This window comes from Mauremys mutica, chromosome 11 (assembly GCF_020497125.1).
Source record: "Mauremys mutica isolate MM-2020 ecotype Southern chromosome 11, ASM2049712v1, whole genome shotgun sequence".
In the NCBI taxonomy this organism is placed as follows: Eukaryota; Metazoa; Chordata; order Testudines; family Geoemydidae; genus Mauremys; species Mauremys mutica.
The window spans coordinates 25,873,436-25,891,813 of NC_059082.1; the positions used below are offsets into that span (position 1 = coordinate 25,873,436).

The window sequence follows — 18,378 nt, forward strand, 5'->3', positions numbered from 1 at the left end:
CCCTCACTTTTTTCCCACTCTCATCTAATCGTTCACTCATTCTCTATTCTTTTTCCACTTTCCCTCCTTGTTTATTCCATACCCCACTTTCATTATTGGTTCCTCTTTGCCATTTGCTTTCCCTCTCCATCCCACACTAAACCTCCCTCACTTCCATTGTGTGGGTGTGAATAAGATGAGAATGGGTGGGGGGGGATAGAGCAGGGAGAAGCTCTTTCCCTGGACAGCATGAGCAAACAGAATCAGGGAGCCTTGGAAAACCATCATCTGCCACCCCCACCATAAGCCACCATAAGCAATGGCAGGGGACAGAAAGATGAACCTCTAGGAAGTCTCCCACAGGTCCCTCATACTGAAATAATCAGGGTAAGGGGTGGGGCCCTGGATTGTCTCCTCCCACTCAGCCAGCTGCACTGGAAATGACTGTAGTAAATGGAGCTCTGGAGCACTTTCCCACCCCTTTATGGTATTGCCTGGGAAGTGGCTGTTCTTACAGGGAGTCATGGAGCCTCTTTCTCATTGTTGACCATTGCTACCAGTAGTGGCCAGAGTAAGGGTGGAGCACTGTAATACCTTGCCACACCTCACACCCTCCAACCCCAACCAGCAACATACTTGGGCAGCTGTTCTGCATGATGAGCACAGCCCTGCGTGTGGTGCCTGCAAGCCAGGAGACAGCCTTACAAAAGTATGGCTAAGTGGGGAAAGTCTGGTTGTTCCCTTGAATGAGTAGGTTAATTGAGCTTTTTATATGGTTAGTTTTCTCCTGAGAAGAAGGTTTTAAAGGATGAGTGAGCATATGTGGGTTTCCCGAGTTGATTATATCAATCATAGATTACAAAATTACTGTGTTTCTGTTATATTTTAATTTGTTTGCAGGCAATAACTTCTTTTGCTTTGTGGTTTGGGGATGGGAGGGTGTGAAGTATCCTAAATAGCTCTGAACTTTTGCTTCATTGGGAACTAAATCAGAGTTGCAGTGAACCATCAAATGCTGATTTCCTGAAAGCCTAAACTAAGCTGCTGCTTTACATTTTTCTTTCCTCACCACCCCATGCCTTTATTAGTACATGGAAGAACCTATTTAAAAGAAAAAAATCCACACTAATTGTCACTTAAATGGTTTATTAAATTAGTTAGTGCTTGTTACAGAAGTAGGCTACGTATGACACTGAATGTTCTGGTTAAACTTGGAACTCATGTTGCCGCACTACAGAATACCAGAGAAGGGATGTGTGCCACCACCTGCACTCCTTTTTAGTTTATTGTGTTGTGGCATTTGTTTCAAATGTCAATATACCCTAGTAGCTCTGTTGATTCTTCCCAGCAAATGATTGATTATATGAGATGTCTTTATTAAAGGTGGCAACAGTTACATGAAATTACAGTAACCTGTTGTGAATTACTTGGTTTTAGTTTCTGTATTTCACAAATTTGAATTTTTGTGCACCCCTGCATGCGCTTGTCCTCCCTTCCCTAGGCATCTGAATGTGAGCTTCATTTTGTGCTTAAGAACTGGAGGGTTAAGGTCTTCAGAATTTCCTTTATTATGATTATTCTGCTGCCAGCACTTTCTCCTTAATTTTTCCCATTTTTTCTGTTGTTTTCATATGTTATTATACCACCTTGTCTCCATTTGTGGACTGTTTTTTGTTCTGTGATTCAACTAGCAGGGGCGTACTCATCATGCTAACACCACAACCCAAAGGTTTTACCTCTTCAATTCTGAGTTCCAAATACTTTGGTAATGAGTCTGTACATCCAGATTTATATGTCAGCTTCCTGCATGCCATCAATTTACTACACTGCATCATTCTGATATCACTTTTCCAAATAGTACTGCCAGCATTAGAAATGTTCATTTTGCTTATAACAGATTGATAGCTATAACAATGTACAAAATTATCCCTGATCTGTACTATGGTATGTTGTACTATGGTTGTTGCATCCGACGAAGAGGGTATTCACTCACGAAAGCTCATGCTCCAATACGTCTGTTAGTCTATACAGTGCCACAGGACTCTTTGCTGCTTTTACAGATCCAGACTAACACGGCTACCCCTCTGAGACTAAAGAGTGACATTTAACCATATAAAAGAAATATATGAATAAGCCCACTTTTAATTTGGCAACTTGCTTTCTGTAGATTGCACAGGGCTTCAGGTTTTGTTTTAATGTTGTGCTGGCAAATATTTTTAATGTAAAATGTCTAGCCAGTTTCAAACCTTTTTTTTTCTTTTGCTTTGTAGGAAAAACATCAGATAGGGGTCCATTTCCACTATATGGCAGAGACCCAGGACTACCAGGTTGTCAAGTAAGTGTGGTGATCATTGAAAAGAAGTTGAATTATCTTCATTCAGTAATTAGTTGAATTCACTTGAACATTTCAGGCTAATACACCTCTACCCCGATATAACGCGACCCGATATAACAGGAATTTGGATGTAACGCTGCACTCCGGGGGGGCGGGGCTGTGCACTCCGGCGGATCAAAGCAAGTTCGATATAATGCGGTTTCACCTATAACGCGGTAAGATTTTTTGGCTCCCAAGGACAGCGTTATATCAGGGTAGAGGTGTAGTTCTTACCTAAGACAGAAATGAATGTAAAGGTCTAATAGCATTGGCTTGAATTGTACTTTGTGAGAGCTAGTGCTGTCCAACTGCCTCACAAACCTTTTGTGTGTATGTTTGAGATGAGTTTAGTGCTTGTGAAAGGGGAACTGTTTCCACAGTTCTGGAGAATCAAGTCCTTTATTTAACAAAAGAATGGATATATATATATATATATATATATATATATATATATATATACTATGAGTGCTGTATATGTTTGGCAACTTGCTTCCCCAATATGCTCCACCCCTTTCCTAGATGGGATCATCTTGGACTGAGTCCTTTCAGTTCTTGGCCTCCTGGCCAGTTGGTGTGATGGTTCACTGGGATTAGATTAAAGTAACCAGATTTATTTCATATAGGCCACCAAACCATGAACTTCTTGCAACTACTGACCTAGGCTGGATTTGAATAGTAACCTGGAGGACTAAGTCCTTGTATAAAAACCCCATCCCTTGAGTCTTTGGTTGCCCCCCCTCCTTCCTCCCGTGCCTTTGTGTATTCTTCTCCCAATGTGCTTTCATCCTGACCTGAAACTACTCAGGTTTTCCAGTCTTGGACCAAGTTTTTCAAAAGTGGCTAGTGATTTTTGGGTGCTACTGTTTGGGAGATCTCCAACTTTAGATTTCAGAAAATGCTGATCATTTACTACCTGAACATTAGGACACTTTAAGGTCTTTCCAGGTGTGAACCCAGAAGTAGAGATACTCAAAATCGCTTGTCTGAAAATCTCAGCCTTCTTTTTTCTTGAGCAGACAACTAGTCAGGCCAAATTGTCAGTGAGAGTATAATGTGCACTGAGTCCACCAGATTAATTTTAATTTGTGACTCAAGCTATAATTTGAATTCAGTTTTCTAGAAGTGAAATGCTGGTAGTATATATACACCTCTACACTGATATAACATGAAATCAGATATAACATGGTAAAGCAGTGCTCCGGGGGGGCGGGGCTGTGCACTCCAGTGGGTCAAAGCAAGTTTGATATAATGCGGTTTCACCTATAACACAGTAAGATTTTTTGGCTCCCGAGGATAGCATTATATCGAGGTAGAAGTGTAATACCCAAACTCTTCTATTTCTTCTGTTTAATGTTAATGCTCCTAAGGCAGATAATATTCTCAGATTTCTAAATTTTTTCACCAACATAATCCTGTGTTATATCTTATAATAAATGGTTTTAGTAATGTTTAAAATAAGTTGTAAAATGCAGGCATATTTCCATTTTAGTGTCAATATGTTCATCTTAGATTTAAAAAAAAAATCCAGGTGTAGCTCATAGCCAGAACAATTTATAAAACAAAATGTGTTAGTCCTTTTCTTAAAAGGAATGTGGTCTGCAAATGTTTACATTTTTTAAACTACACCTTGACAGTACTCCTGAATTTATGGTGAAAACCAAATGTTATTTTGCCAAAATTGTTAAATAACTAGTGTATTACGTGTCTAGTGGTAGGAGAGAAATTCATTTGTGATTATTTATTTTCAGTGGGGAAAATATATTCTTATTTCCAGTAAACATTCTAGTCACTTTGAATTAGTGTTTTCAGGAATGTCTAACCTTGGAAAAACTTAGCTCTTAGGTTTGACACTTGTCCAAGTCTCTAAATAGTAGTTTGTAAGGCGTGAAAAGGCAGCACCATGTGGCAGTACTGATTTTAGCACTGCTTCTCCTATTAAGTAAGGGTCATCTTGATTCCTCTACTCCTTCTTTTCTCTGCAACACAGATGTTGCAAACAAAGACCCATTTGTATCTGTACTGCAAAGCTCTTATTAATATTCAGTCTTCCAAAAAGTGGCAATACCTCTTTAAATGCAAGTTATGGACTTTATATGATTGCTAGTCTAGACAATGGTAGATTGTATTAATGTTAGTGTTGTTCAAACAAGTCAGTACGTGCAATATTTAAATATAATAATTTAAGTTTGACATTATTTTGGAAGCAGGCTAATTTACTAATTTACTGATTACTTTCATTAGTGCTAATTTTTTATATTGCAGAACAGGTTTACAATCAAATTACATAAAACTGTGTTTTGTTCTGCAGTCGGAAGAGGTTAACTTTGCTTGTAGTTTCGCTTCAAAGAAATTGGTTTTGTATGCCCACTTTTTAGTGACACCATTTTGTTTTAATTTCTGTTGATTAAACTATTTTGAAGCCAAAAGCTTCTTTATTCTAATCTTTTTTTTATTTTGTTTTGTTAAAAGATTTTCCTGGGATTTCCCAATCTCTCTATCTCCCTCCATCTCCATTTTAGAAGCTGTAAATAAAAGGGAAAAGTAGTTTTTAGTAGATTAGGTTCCTCTGTGTTAGTTTTGATCCCAGTTGTATTTTTTTGAGGGTTTTTTTTGTTTTCCCTCTACAAATACAAGATTTCTTAATGTTTACAGGGGGCTTAGAATTACGATACTGTAAAATCTGTTGATTTAATTATTTTCAGTGAACTTCTGTGACAGACTACAACTTGTGCTTTAACTTAAATGTCTCTCTTCAAGATACATGGTACAATATTTCATGTTATAATTGATCAGCTTGCTGATTTAGATGTTGTGCTGTGTGACATGGATCTCTGCAGAGACATGTTTGTAACTCAACATTGTGGAAAGTGATGTGGAAATGTGATGGGATTTTTCTTTGACTTCTTATTAGTTGAATTGGGACCTGAATGAGAATTTTCTAGCAGAAATATTAATGTGAAATGTGTAAAAACTTTAGTACCATTTTCAGGAATGCCTCAGTTCCATTCTCAAAATAGACTTACGCACTTAAGTTCCTAAGTCTTAGTGAAAGTCAGTGGAACTTATGTCACTTAGGCTCTTTTGAAAATTTTACTGTAAATCTTCAAAGGCATGTTTCATTTATCTTCATAAAACTTTTAATGCAGTAAACTATATATGCTGAATGTTTAAAGCCATAGAGAACTATTAAGAAATAATTATAAATATATTGAAATTACTCAATAGGGAGCTTGAGTTTTCAAAGTTACTTTTAGCAAAAAGTTTGTAGGATGCTTTTCTGCTGCATCTTTGAGTATTAAGCTTTTGGGGCCAATTACTCTGTTTTTTTAGCCCAGTCCTGCAAAAACACTTGTAAGTAACTTTGTTTATGTGAGGAGTTGTTTCATCTCAGTGGCACCATTGATGTGTAAAATATTTACCTACGTATATGTTTGCAGTATCAGGCCCTTCACTTTTATCCCATATAGCATGAAGAATGCCAGTACTTAACAATGCCTTGTAGGCAGTTTTCCTGAATTATGGTGCAGCCTACTATAGTTTTCCAATTTATCACAAAAACTATTTCCGCAAACCAAACAAGCTTTGTGTGCGGCTTCTGGTATTTTACCCCATAGCATATTGGTTTGTCCAAGTGTTTAGTGACCTGATTCTGCTTCCCTCCTTTTGGCTTCAACGTATGTTCCCTCCCTCCCTCTGGATCCTTGGTATGTCCTGCACCTTCCTGTCTCCTACAGCTTCTCTCCTTTGAAAAATGCAAAACCTCAAGGACGCATCTAGTGAGCTGTACCCAAACCAGTGACTGTCATTGTTTTTTAGAAGAAATCTAGAAATCTAGAAATCTAGAAATTGTGATCTACTAATAGAATAAAGTGCTATGCTAGGCCACTTTATAAAAACACCATATTTGGTGTCCCTTTAAATTGGGTTTATGTTTATATTTTTCTATGTGGAATCACACTATCAATTTAAGGTTTTTTTAATTGTTCCTCTGTGAACCTTGAAGAGTGCTTTATTTTGAAATGAGTTCTTGTAAATAAGGGAAAGTGCCTATTTTAATCAAGTTTATCTATGGTAAGACTGAAACTACATGTTCTGTTAGTGAAATGAGCAGAGATTACGTTTTACATTTTGAATTGTGAATGCATGCTGGATTTTAACTAGGGTCATGAAAGTATCTGGAGGTCATGCACATATATTTAACCATTCAGATTTTGGTTTTTATAATAAGCAATCAAATCTGCATTATCTTTAAAATGCACCCTAGATAAATAGGGAGGGCATAAACAATGTAACTGTATGTTAAGGTTCACATATGGTTGGATTAATTCTTAATTATATAGTAACATTTTGTACATATAGGAAAATAATATATTAAATGCTCGACTTCAGTAAATCCAGACAGTCATGAAGGAATAATGGAACATAGTGGTGGATTTTTTGAAGTGTAGAAGTATATCCCTTTTATTCTGTATTGAATGCTATCTAGACTTTGAATTATTACCAAGATGTAAGAAAGTAGTTTTAAAAAACAAACAAACCTGAAGTATAATAAATAGTAGACGAGATCTGAACAGAATGAAGAGAAAAATCAGCAATATTTCAGTTTAAATGTAACATGTTTATGAACAGTTCAGTTGTCTTGATATACTTAATAATTCTATAAATTGTACGTGCAGATGTGGACAAGACATTCTAATTCTTATTATAAAAGACACTAAGAGAATGAAATTGATAGCCATATAAATCTATGAAACACGATTGTTGAAAGATACAATGATGTGGAAGCATCTACATGCTGTGATGGACTAATTACATTTTACTCAATCGGTGTAAAATATTGTATTGTAAAATATTTTATGCTGTAATGATAGATGGATTTTAACTTATTTGTGGCTGTTAGTATTTTATAAGTATTGTGGCTATTGCTAATAACGATGTTTGTTCCAGAAGCTCTATGTTTTGGATCAATAAAAAAAGAAGAAAAAATGAATAGCAAAATAAACAGTATTTCCAGTAATATGCTACACCAGTTTCACTTTAATGACCCATCAGTTATGCTATTGCCATGAAGCTAATGTGAGGTGACTCATTTAGCAGCATATTATTACATCATTTGAACATGATGTAAGGCACATCAGGCATTATTAAATTAGCCAGAGTTTTACAATATGTCAGTAACATTTTATGCACATTTATAGCATAGTTAGTGTTACTTATGGGAATTTATCTCAAGCAAATATATTTAAGGTAGATTTTTCACAGTTGTTGTTCTTTCTCACTTTCATTTTATTCCTATGGTGTAAATATTACTATACGGGGTTTGGGAATTTTTTTGTTTAACAGGGATAGAATGTACACTACAAGGGAATACTAAATGCAGACACAGTGGTCTGAGTGCTGCTTTGGAATATGTTTTATAGTTCATAAAATCACTTTAAATATAGCACTTATTTGGCCTGTCCCTTGAAGGAGAATTTAGCTGGCTTTTCATTCTCTGTAAAACTCAGATTGACCCTATGGATCATCCTCCAACCTTGCTACATTTTAATATGCAAACATCCTCTTCATCTGGATTCCAGTCATAAGGAGGTTGGAGTGTAAGCTCATGGTTCATTCAGGCTGGAGGATATTATAATTAAATAGAAAATAGAACATAAGCACTAGTTATTGGAGCTTGTCCACTCAGATTTTTCTTCTGTTCTCTATAGGAAATTCCTGGCCTCGCTGCTAACCAGGTCAGCACAATTCACTTCAGAATTTAATATGAGATTTTAAAAGGTTACATCTCATTGTGTAAAACTTTGATCAGAGCATTGAGAGTAAAATCCAGATATCGCATTATCCAGTTGCATTGACCTTCATGTTGTAAATGTCCCACAAAACAAACAAGTCACTTTTATTTTGTGCCACAACTTTTAAAAAGAGAGTAAATAGTAAAGAGAGTATAAAAAAAATAGAAGTTATCGTATATACTCATTCATAAGCCAAATTTTTTTAGTGAAAAAGGGAAGCACCAGAGAAGGGAGTCGGCTTATGAACAGGTATAGAGAGGGAGAGGTGGGACACAGCCCCTCCCCCCAACAGAGGGAGCAAGGAGAGGCAGCACAGCCAGCAGAGACCAAAGGGAAGAGGCGGGGCCAGAGTCTCTGCGCCTCTGGCCAGGCTGCTCTCCCCACAGCCTCTGAAGCAGCTGCAGCTCCGGGTCTGGCAGGCTGCAGCCGCGCCACTCGGCCCTGACCCTCAGAGCAGGCTGTGGCTGCGCTGCCTGGGCTGCTGGAGCACGCTGTGGTCGTGCCGCCTGGCCCAGCCTGCCGGAATATGCTGCGGCTGCGCCGCCCAGTCTGGCCCACCAGAGCAGGCTGTGGCCGCGCTGCCCAGCTTGCTGGAGCAGTTCCAGCCAGGTCAGAGGCATCCTTCCCTGGCCCTCCCCAGATAAGGTGGGAAGGGATGGGATGGGGAGAGTGTGGGGCTCTCAGGCTAGGGGTGATATCATGTGGAGGGTGGTCACAGGGGTTACTCCCCTACTCCCAGCTTCTCCCCCCCCCCTCCAAAAAAAATATCCTCACCAGTTGCTGTCCTGGCCCTTCAAGGTAAGCATTTAGCGTGCCGGTGCACTTTGTTTACTTAGGTTTACCTCTGTGCCTGCGGACGCTCAAGGTAAACAAACCATCTCGGCCCACCAGCTGCTTATCCTGATGGCCCGGGAGCCAAAGTTTGCTGATCCCTGAATTATAGGGTCGGCTTATGAATGGGTTATAAAAATTTTCCATTTTTACTTATCCATCGGGGACGAGGGGGTCGGCTTATAAACGAACCGGCTTATGATCGAATATATACAGTAATTTGTGTCAATTTCTTGGGCAGTTTGTCAGTTTAATTACTTTGGCAGCAGCAATCCAGATTTGGTTGCAAAAGTAGATTGCTTTGCATAGTCAGTATTTTGCCTCTTTCAAAACTTCACTGGGATTTTTGTTAGCAGAGCACGTAGAGTGCAGATCTTGGAAGCATTCCTACCTAAGTTTTGCTCAAGTGTTGTGGGAGCTCCTTTATACCAGGGGGGATGGAGGAGAAAAATCAATATGTACAGATACTCCAGAAAGTGAGAGCACCACCAGGGGCAGCTCTAGGCATTTTGCCGCCCCAAGCACGGCAGGCAGGCTGCCTTCGGCGGCTTGCCTGAGGGAGGTCCCCAGTCCCGCGAATTCGGCGGCAGCCTGCGGGAGGTCCGCCGAAGACGCGGGAGCAGTGGACCCTCCGCAGACATGCCGCCGAAGGCAGCTTGCCTGCCGCCCTCGCAGCGACTGGCAGAGCGCCCCCTGCGGCTTGCTGCCCCAAGCACACGCTCGGCGTGCTGGGGCCTGGAGCCGCCCCTGAGCACCACCAATCTTCTGTCGGGTGGAAAGGAAAATAAGACTGAAAGAAAGAAGAAGCTAGGAAACAATAGTCTTGGGAGTGGGAAAAGATCTGAGAAAGCAGCCTCCTCAGAGGGACACAGTTTCTACATCCTTTCTCCCAGTTCAGTTTTCTATCCCCTATGATAAGTTTATAGTTCATTCACTGAAAAATGAAGTTTCGGGTTGACCAAAACAATCTGTAAATTTGGCAAATAGTTTTGGATTAAAAAAAGAAAGGGAAAACTTTTTCTAAAAAGTCTAAGTTTTTCATTCTTTGAGTAGTCTTGCTGTGGGTGCTTCACTGTAGGTGTGTCTGTGTCCCTGCACTGCTGATCAGAGAACTTTGGTAGCAGTGTCCATTGGGCCTGCACATGTGCTGTCTCTCCTCGTGCTGTGCCAGGAGACTAGCCAGCATGCACAGGTAATGATCCTCTCTTCCTTCTCAACCAACCCTGGCTAGAGATGAAGCCCTTAACTGTCCTTTAGGAGATGCAGCAAAGAGTCCTGTGGCACCTTATAGACAAACAGACGTATTGGAGCATGAGCTTTCATGGGTGAATACCCACTTCGTCAAGTCTCCTTTTCAGTTGTTAATCTTCAGCTTTTAGAAACCCTTTAGCCACTTTTTGACTTTTATTTGGCTAGGCCTTAAAAGCAACATCAAAAAGAAGAAAAAAAAGACTGTTCTTGTGTCGACCCTCACTGGAGAGGACCCACCCGGACAAGGGTATGCCCTGTTCTCTAGACTTCAAGAACTGTCGCACTTGCAGCGAGGTGATTCCGGATGCGGACAAGCACTCCCAGTGCATTCACTGCCTTGGCAAGTGACACATCCAACAGTAGTGTTCCCTCTGCCAGCAGCTCTGACAGAGATCCTGTAAGGATAGAGCACCCCACCAGAAAATCATCTTTACAGAGGAGGCTCTCCGACATCAGCCCTTTGCCGGGTGTGAGTCTTCCCCTCAACCTTCAACTTTGCAGACTGCTCTCACACATCAAAAAAGAGAGTGGGAAGTTCTCTCAGCGAGCTCAGGAATAGCTAAAGGCGATCACCATCTTGCTTGGTATCCTCAGCACCACCAGCACTGAGATCATCCAGCACCTATGTCTCATGGCGACCATCGGTGTCTGGTACTGTTGATAGGCCCACAGAACCTTTGGTGACGGGCACCGAATCTTTGGTACAAAAAGACAAGGACAAATGCCCTAAGATGCTCCTGTTATGCAAGCTGTCATCAGTACTGCCAGCGGCATCGCCCCATCCCTCACAGAGTGGTACAGGTGAGGTCCCCAGCACTGCCACCGACACTGGAACGCTCAGTACCAGCAGAATTCCATCAGACCAGTGGCTGTGTTGGAAGCTCCCGACTCTCTCCCCCTCGGTACAGGGATCATGGCACCTAGCCATTGCCGATCAAAGGGTATTTCCCCACATCATGCCATGCCCTTCCGAAGTTGAGTGAGGGATCAGACAGCGAGCCGGACTGGGTTTCTCTATATTCCTCTCAATCTCCATATGGGACCTAATATCAACAGCATTCAGGAATGGACCACCAGATGGCACTGCCATCATCTTTGTATAGGCACCAGTGGGAACCTCCACCAGGCCCTATGCCAGCACAAGGGCCATACTGGGACCCCTCTGTGGCGTACTGCCAGCCTTCCTTCAGGGCACCGAGCATCGCCTGAGAACCTCCCAGGCATGCCCCCTTGACTACAGCATCACAGGTCTCAGAATCCCAAGAAGTGGAGAAGTAACTGTTGGACACAGAGGAGGTCACACTCAAGGCCATATACTTTTCCTCACCGGATGAAGTGATCATGCCATCACCACATTCCATGGTGGATGATTTCTGCTTGTTCCAAGAGCTGGCAAAGAGAGTGGCAGACACCCTTCACATACCATTGGAGAATGTTAAAGATACACACCACCAGCTTATCAATATCGTCCATGTCTCAACTACTTCCAAAATTGCCCTCCCAATCAATGAGGCCATCCTAGACCCACCTAAGATAGTGTGGCAAACCCCAACTTCAGTGGCCCCAAGATGCAAGTGAGTGGACAAAAAGTATTATGTTCCCACAAATGAATGAGTTTCTATTTACCTGCCCAATTCCATCATGGTGGACACTGTGAACTCTCATGGCCGACAATACCACTCTAAGACACCCTACAACAGAGATTGGAAGTGTTTTGATCTCTTGGGTAGGAAGGCATATTCCTTTGCCACCTTATGGTTTTGAATAGCCAATTACCACATGCTCACAGCGAAATTTGACTACACGAATTACAATAAATTATAAGACTTTATTGATAAACCGCCAGAGAGCTCCCAGGATTCCTTCAATGTCATCATTCAGGAAGGGCAACTGGTGGCAAAAACAGCTTTTCAGTCAGCCCTCGATGCCGCCAAGACAGCTGCCAGGACCATCTCTAAGGCTGTGGTGATGAGATGGGTGTTGCAGCTCCACCTCTTGGGTTTTCTGAAGGAGGTGCAGATCACAGTGGAGGCCTCCTGTTTGAAGGGGTGAAGCTCTTTGCCGAGAAAACTGACGCCTCTTTCCACTCCTTGAAGGATTCCAGGGCCGAGACACTTTAGCCCTCAATAACAACAGGGGCCTTATTCATCGGAATTCCCATTACAACGGCACAATGGAAATGATAGCACCAGAGGAAAAAGGGAAGTTTCTCAATTTGGAATTCTGGTTCCCAGTCCTCAACCCAACCACCTGCCCCTAAGCATCACTTTTGACGGGCAGGTCGAGGTGCTGTGAGACCACACCCCACTATATTACCTGTGACCACACACCCATTTGGTGGCCACCATTTGGCAACATTCTCCTGTGCCTGGGAGCACATAACATCGGACAAATGAGTCCTAGAGATTATCAGATCTGGCTATTCCATCCACTTCACCCAGGAGCAGCTCTGTTTTTTGCTGCCTCAAGCACAGCAGTCAGGCAGATTTGGCGGCACTTCTGTGGGTGATCTGCTGGTCTGGCGTCGGCGTACTCTCTGCCGAATTGCCGCTGAAGCCATGGGACCAGCAGACCTCCTGCAGGCATGCTGCCAAAGGCTACCTGACTGCCGCCCTCATGGCGACCAGCACGCTGCCCCCTGCGGCTTGCTGCCGCAGGCATGCGCTTGCTGCGCTGGAGCCTGGAGCGCCCCTGACTTCACCTCCCTACCCTCTCCACAACACCCCTCCCTGCCCCTCTTCAGGGACCCTTCTCACGAGAGTCTACTGTCGCAGGAGATAGATCAACTCCTGCAGTTAAGAGCCACAGAACCAGTACCTCAGCATCTGCAAGGCAAGGGGTTCTATTCTCATTACTTATTAATATCCAAAAGGAAATGATGTTGGAGACCCAGCCTGGACCTCAGAGCTCTCAACAAGTTTGTCAAAGCTCAGAAGTTCAAGATGGTCACCCTATCAACAATCATTCCATCAATGGAACAGGGAGACTGGTTTTCGGCCCTTGACCTACAAGATGCCTACTTTCACATGTCAGCATTACCATCTCACAGACGTTTCCTCACGTTTACTCTGGGGCACAACCACTACCAATACAGGATCCTCCCCTTCAGACTTTCATCAGCTCTGAGAATATTTTCCACTGTTCTCTCAGTGGTGGCCAGCCTCTATAATCTCAAGGGATAATGATCTACCCTTACCTGGACGATTGTCTCCTTAGAGCTCAATCGCTTCAGGAGGCTCATCAACCCACCAAAGACACAATATGCTTGTTTGTGGAGCTGGGCCTGCAGATCAATTCCCAGAAGTCGACCCTCATGCCAGTGCAGTGCCCAGAATTCATAGGGGCTCACCTAGATATGCTACAGGACAAACCCCCGTCCTGGGAGATCTCTGCAAGTGACCATTTGCCTTGCATTGTGAGACTGTTTAAAATGTGCACCCCCATCCTATAAGAGATGTGTCTGTGGTAAGGAGTGATGAAGGTGGCACCTGTAAGAAGGGGATCCCTTTGTATGCATTGGCTGGTTTCTTCCACCAGGCTAGGGAGTTCTTGATTCTGGTGGGTAGTGACGGGGGTTTGTCCAGATTGTCCCTTTGAACCTGTGGTTACCTGTTTACTAGCATACCTATAGATGAAAACGATCTTTCTGGTTGCAGTTACCTTGGCTAGAATAGGGGAAATAGCAGCTCTGATGGCACATCACCTGTACACAGTATTCTTCCCTGATAGGGTTACACGTTGACTGCATCCAAGGTTCGTCCCTGAAGTGATTTCGTTTCACATGAATCAGTCTATTCACCTTCCCACCTTCTACCCCAAGCCTCACTGAGACATTAGGGAGGCCATACTGCATACCCTAGACATTAGGAGAGCCCTTGCATTCTACCTTGATAGGACAAAGGCCTTCAGGAAGTCCCCTATTTCTCTCTATGGCAGAAAGATATAAGGGCTCAGCGATATCAGCCCGAAGACTATCCAAGTGGGTCTCAAATTGCATCAGACAGTGCTAACAAATTCGTAACATGATCCCTCTGGACTTGATCCGTACACATTCCATGAGATCAATCTCTCATCTGTCACTCTCCTCAAGAACATTCCCATCTCAAAGATCTGCAGAGCGGCAAAGTGGGTGTCAGTCCACACCTTCAAAGAACATTATCCAATCACTGGGGACTCTGCCTCTGATGCCATCTTTGGCTCCACAGTACTGTCATCTGTGACTAACGCGACTCCGAAATCCCAGCCCTCCAAAGGGGGGGTACTACTCGGGAGTGATCTACGGTGGGGCACCCATAGGGACACTACTTGAAGAAGAAGTTGTTACTCATCTTGTGCAATAACGATGATTCTTCGATATGTGTCCCTGTATGGGTGCTCCACTACCCGTTGTCCTCCCTTCTACTTCAGAGTTCTCGCTCTGACTCTGTAGTAGAGAAGGAACTGAGGATGGTTAGCCCACAAGTGCTGGCTAGCCTTGTGGCACAACACAAGCAGAGACAGCGCATGTGTAGGCCCAACAGACACTACTATCGAAGATCTCCGATCAGCAGCGCAAGGATGCAGACACAACTATAGTGGAGCCACGCATAGGAGGACACATCTCAAAGAACAGTTGTTACTGCACAAGGTGAGTAACTTTTTCTTTTGATATTTTAGAAATAAAACATTTTGCCTTCATTTCAAAATGATATTTTGTTCAGTAATTTGGGTAGATTTATTTAAAAAATGTGAGGCAGAAAATAAAAAATAAAACAAAAATTGTTTTGAGTAGAACAAAACATTTAGTTTGACCTGACACAGAAATGTTTGGGTTTTTCTGCTTCAGTTACCAAACTGAAAAATTACTTCTTCACTCAGCTCTAGTAGTCAGTACTTTGTAAAAATAACTATTCATGAAGAATTGCTAAGAAAATACTTGGAAAATTTGAAATTATGCTACTTGGCTTACTTATCTTGACATCATTCTTTGTTTATTAAGGAAATTAGCTAAACAGTTTTCTGAAATACTGTCAATTTATTTTTGAAAAGTCAGGCTGAACTAGAGAGGACCAGTGTACTGGAGGAATAATCTTCTAGAGGATAACTATGAGAAATAACACAAGCTCAAAGAAAACTTGCAATAAAAACTATTTTTTCCACAGAAATACAAAATTAGTAGATGAACAGAATGCAGACAATATATAGATTTTAATAAAATATTAGGGATAGCTCAGTGGTTTGAGCATTGGCCTAGATACATAGTGTGTTTCATGATATCTTATCCTCAAACTAATTCAGGCTGGCTTGGTTTTATACATTGTCATAAAACTAAAAACTATTGAAAAATTGGGAACAAGAGAACAATGAGAAACAAGAAATACTGTTTCAAACTATGAGTTTTTTATGGGGTTCTCCAGTGATTTATTGAGTCCAGTCGTAGTATTTTTTTAAAGAACTGGAAGAAAGAGTAAGCAGTATGTTAATGAAATTTGGAGCTAATATGAAAATTGGGAGGTGAGAACACAGAAATTGTTAGAAATAGAGCCAGAAAATTCAATGAGATTTACTCACATAAATGGAAAATGCAAGATCATATGTTTGAGAAAACATTATCTGAAACATACATGCTTTATAACTTGAAGAAATATGAGAAGCAGAAAAAGTGAAAGTGATTGTGATTGTGGACAGCAAGTTAGGTCTAATTTTTGCCATGTTGACTAGCAGCAAAGGTGATGCTCAAAAATGAACTAATGATAGGAGGGAAGAAAATTAGCAACACACCTCTGTTTAAAATGTGTTTATGGACAATTTTATTGCCCTGATATAATTCAGTCTTCTTTAAACTTTGTATGTGAACTTCTGAAAAAGTTGTTGTCTATACTACTACTTATGTTGGTATAATTTATGCCACTCAAGGATGCGAATAAGCCACACTTCTGAGTGACGTAAGTTACATCGACCTAACGGCCAATGTGGACAGTGCTATGTCGGGAAGTAGTGGGCAGCACTTCCCTGTGGCCCACATGTACCTGGGTGACACCCACTAGGCAAGATGCTTCCAGTCTTAATAGCTGGTTGTGAAGGGCCCATTCAGGGAAATGAGCCATCAGGGAAAACAATAGGCCCTAGGAGAAGCTTATCCCCCACTTGGTAACCCTTCCTGTGGATGTTTCGGCCAGCCAGTAAGCAATGGCTGCTATGACTCTGCAAGGCCATGTGATAGACCACATGTCTCTGGACTCCATTCTGGGTACCTGTATTTTTCTACAAACTGGGCTGGGAACTTTTTTTGAATAAAGGGTTCCTGCCATATGGTAAAGCTATATAAGGCAGGGAGTGACATCATCTGTTGTTCTTAATTCCCCCACAACTAAACACCTAAGAGAAACTCTGAAAGAAAAGAACTTGAAACGGGGGTGGGGAGCCCAAGCTGCAAATCCAGTGCAGTGCAGTACAGTGTGCCTGTAAGTGAAATGTCTGGGGGAAAATCTCAGCTTAGTTTAACACAAGCATATTGTGCATATTCCTCTCCACATTGAGGGAGAGGCGAACTGGGTAATAAATTCATACTGGTCAGGGCTTCGATCAGGGCAGGATGGTACATCTCTGGGGTCCTATGTTGGGGGGCTTGGGGTTATTTTGGCTGTAGCCTCTCTATTGTTGGTTCATCCAATGGCTGGTCAGCCTGCATGTAACTGCAGCTGAGTGTGTCCCTGCCTGTGTGAATACTGGTGGAAGTGTAGGACTGGAAGCAATCTCTAACTTGTCACAGCAACACAGTGCTGAGAGGGAGCCCAGACTGGTTAGTCAGAGGGCTAAATGGCACCCTGCGGGGAACTCAACACAAGTACCCAGGCTACCTTCTCTATAACATTGATTATTTTATGTACCTCTGTCATGTATTCCTTCTTAATTCTCTCTATACAGTCCAAAACTTTTCAGTCTCTCCTCATAAGGAATTCTGTCCAGTCCTTTAATCCTTTGCATTGCCTGTCTCTGACCTCCTCCAATCTCTGCTGTGTCTTTATTAAGAGAAGTGATCAGAACGTCACTCCAGGTGAAAGGCATCCCATCAGTTCATATGGCATTATAGCATTAGCAGAAAGATAAACCGTAATGAGTCAAGAAAAAGGCAAAAAAAGCAAATAGTGGAACTGAAAAGTGACTTAAAAAAGAAGATTAAACCAATGGAAACAAATTTTAGTCAGTGCGCCAAACTGTTCCTTCGACTTCTGTTTAAGATTAATCCAGGGCCGCCCGGGGCAGGGGGGAGGGGCGCAAGTGGGGCAATTTGCCCCAGGCCCCCCAGGGGCCCCCATGAGTTTTTCGGGGGCCCTAAGCAGGGTCCTTCACTCGCTCCAGGGGCCCTGGAAAACTCTTGTGGGACCCAGGCCCCTGGAGCGTCTTCCGCTCCGGGTCATCGTCGGCAATTTGGCAGCGGGGGGTCCTTCCGCTCTGGGATTCGCCACCGAAGTGCCGGGTCTTCGGCGGCGGGGCCCCAGGCCCCCTGAATCCTCTGGGCGGCCCTGGATTAATCATGAGAAAATCATAATGGAGCATAAATTGAACCTGTCTCTGCCTGTTCAAAACAGGTGCTGTTAAGTCAGACAAATGTTGGCACTGTGATTCAGCATGTGCTAACTTAACCTATATGCTCTGGGAATGCTCATGTACCCAGATATTTTGGGCAGAACTTAATTGCAGACTTAAATTTTTCCTATCAAATACAATTGTGTTACAAGCTAAACATATAATTTTAAACCTAATAGCCATTAACTGAAAGCTAAATAAATCTGAAAAAATTTGGCAGAGCACTAATAATTGCTAAAAGACTAGCACTACAAAAATGGAAAACCAAAAAATGATCAACAATTGAAACTGTACAATTGTACTGTGGGGTCTAGGAAGTGGACCTCTCGTGTAGATTGGTCTAGGATGAGGTTGATGGTGGGGTAGAAGCTGTTGAAATCGTGGACACCACAGTACAAATATATGACGGTCACGTTAAAATCACCCTATACCGAAAACCCACCGACCACTATGCCTACCTTCATGCCTCCAGCTTCCATCCCGGACACACCACACGATCCATCATCTGCAGCCAAGCACTGAGGTAAAACCGCATTTGCTCCAACCCCTCAGACAGAGACCAACACCTACAAGATCTTCACC

At 42.4% G+C, this 18,378-nt stretch overlaps 1 protein-coding gene across 21 annotated transcripts in view; it reads left to right on the forward strand.

The window, feature by feature from the left end:
* Positions 1-18,378, forward strand: part of TCF12 (transcription factor 12) — a 328,520-nt gene that overhangs the window by 224,398 nt on the left and 85,744 nt on the right. For all 21 annotated transcript variants that reach the window (XM_044980195.1, XM_044980193.1, XM_044980202.1 and 18 more), the window contains one exon: positions 2,250-2,314. In XM_044980195.1, coding sequence (XP_044836130.1) covers positions 2,250-2,314 — 65 coding nt within the window. The remainder of the gene's footprint in view (positions 1-2,249; positions 2,315-18,378) is intronic.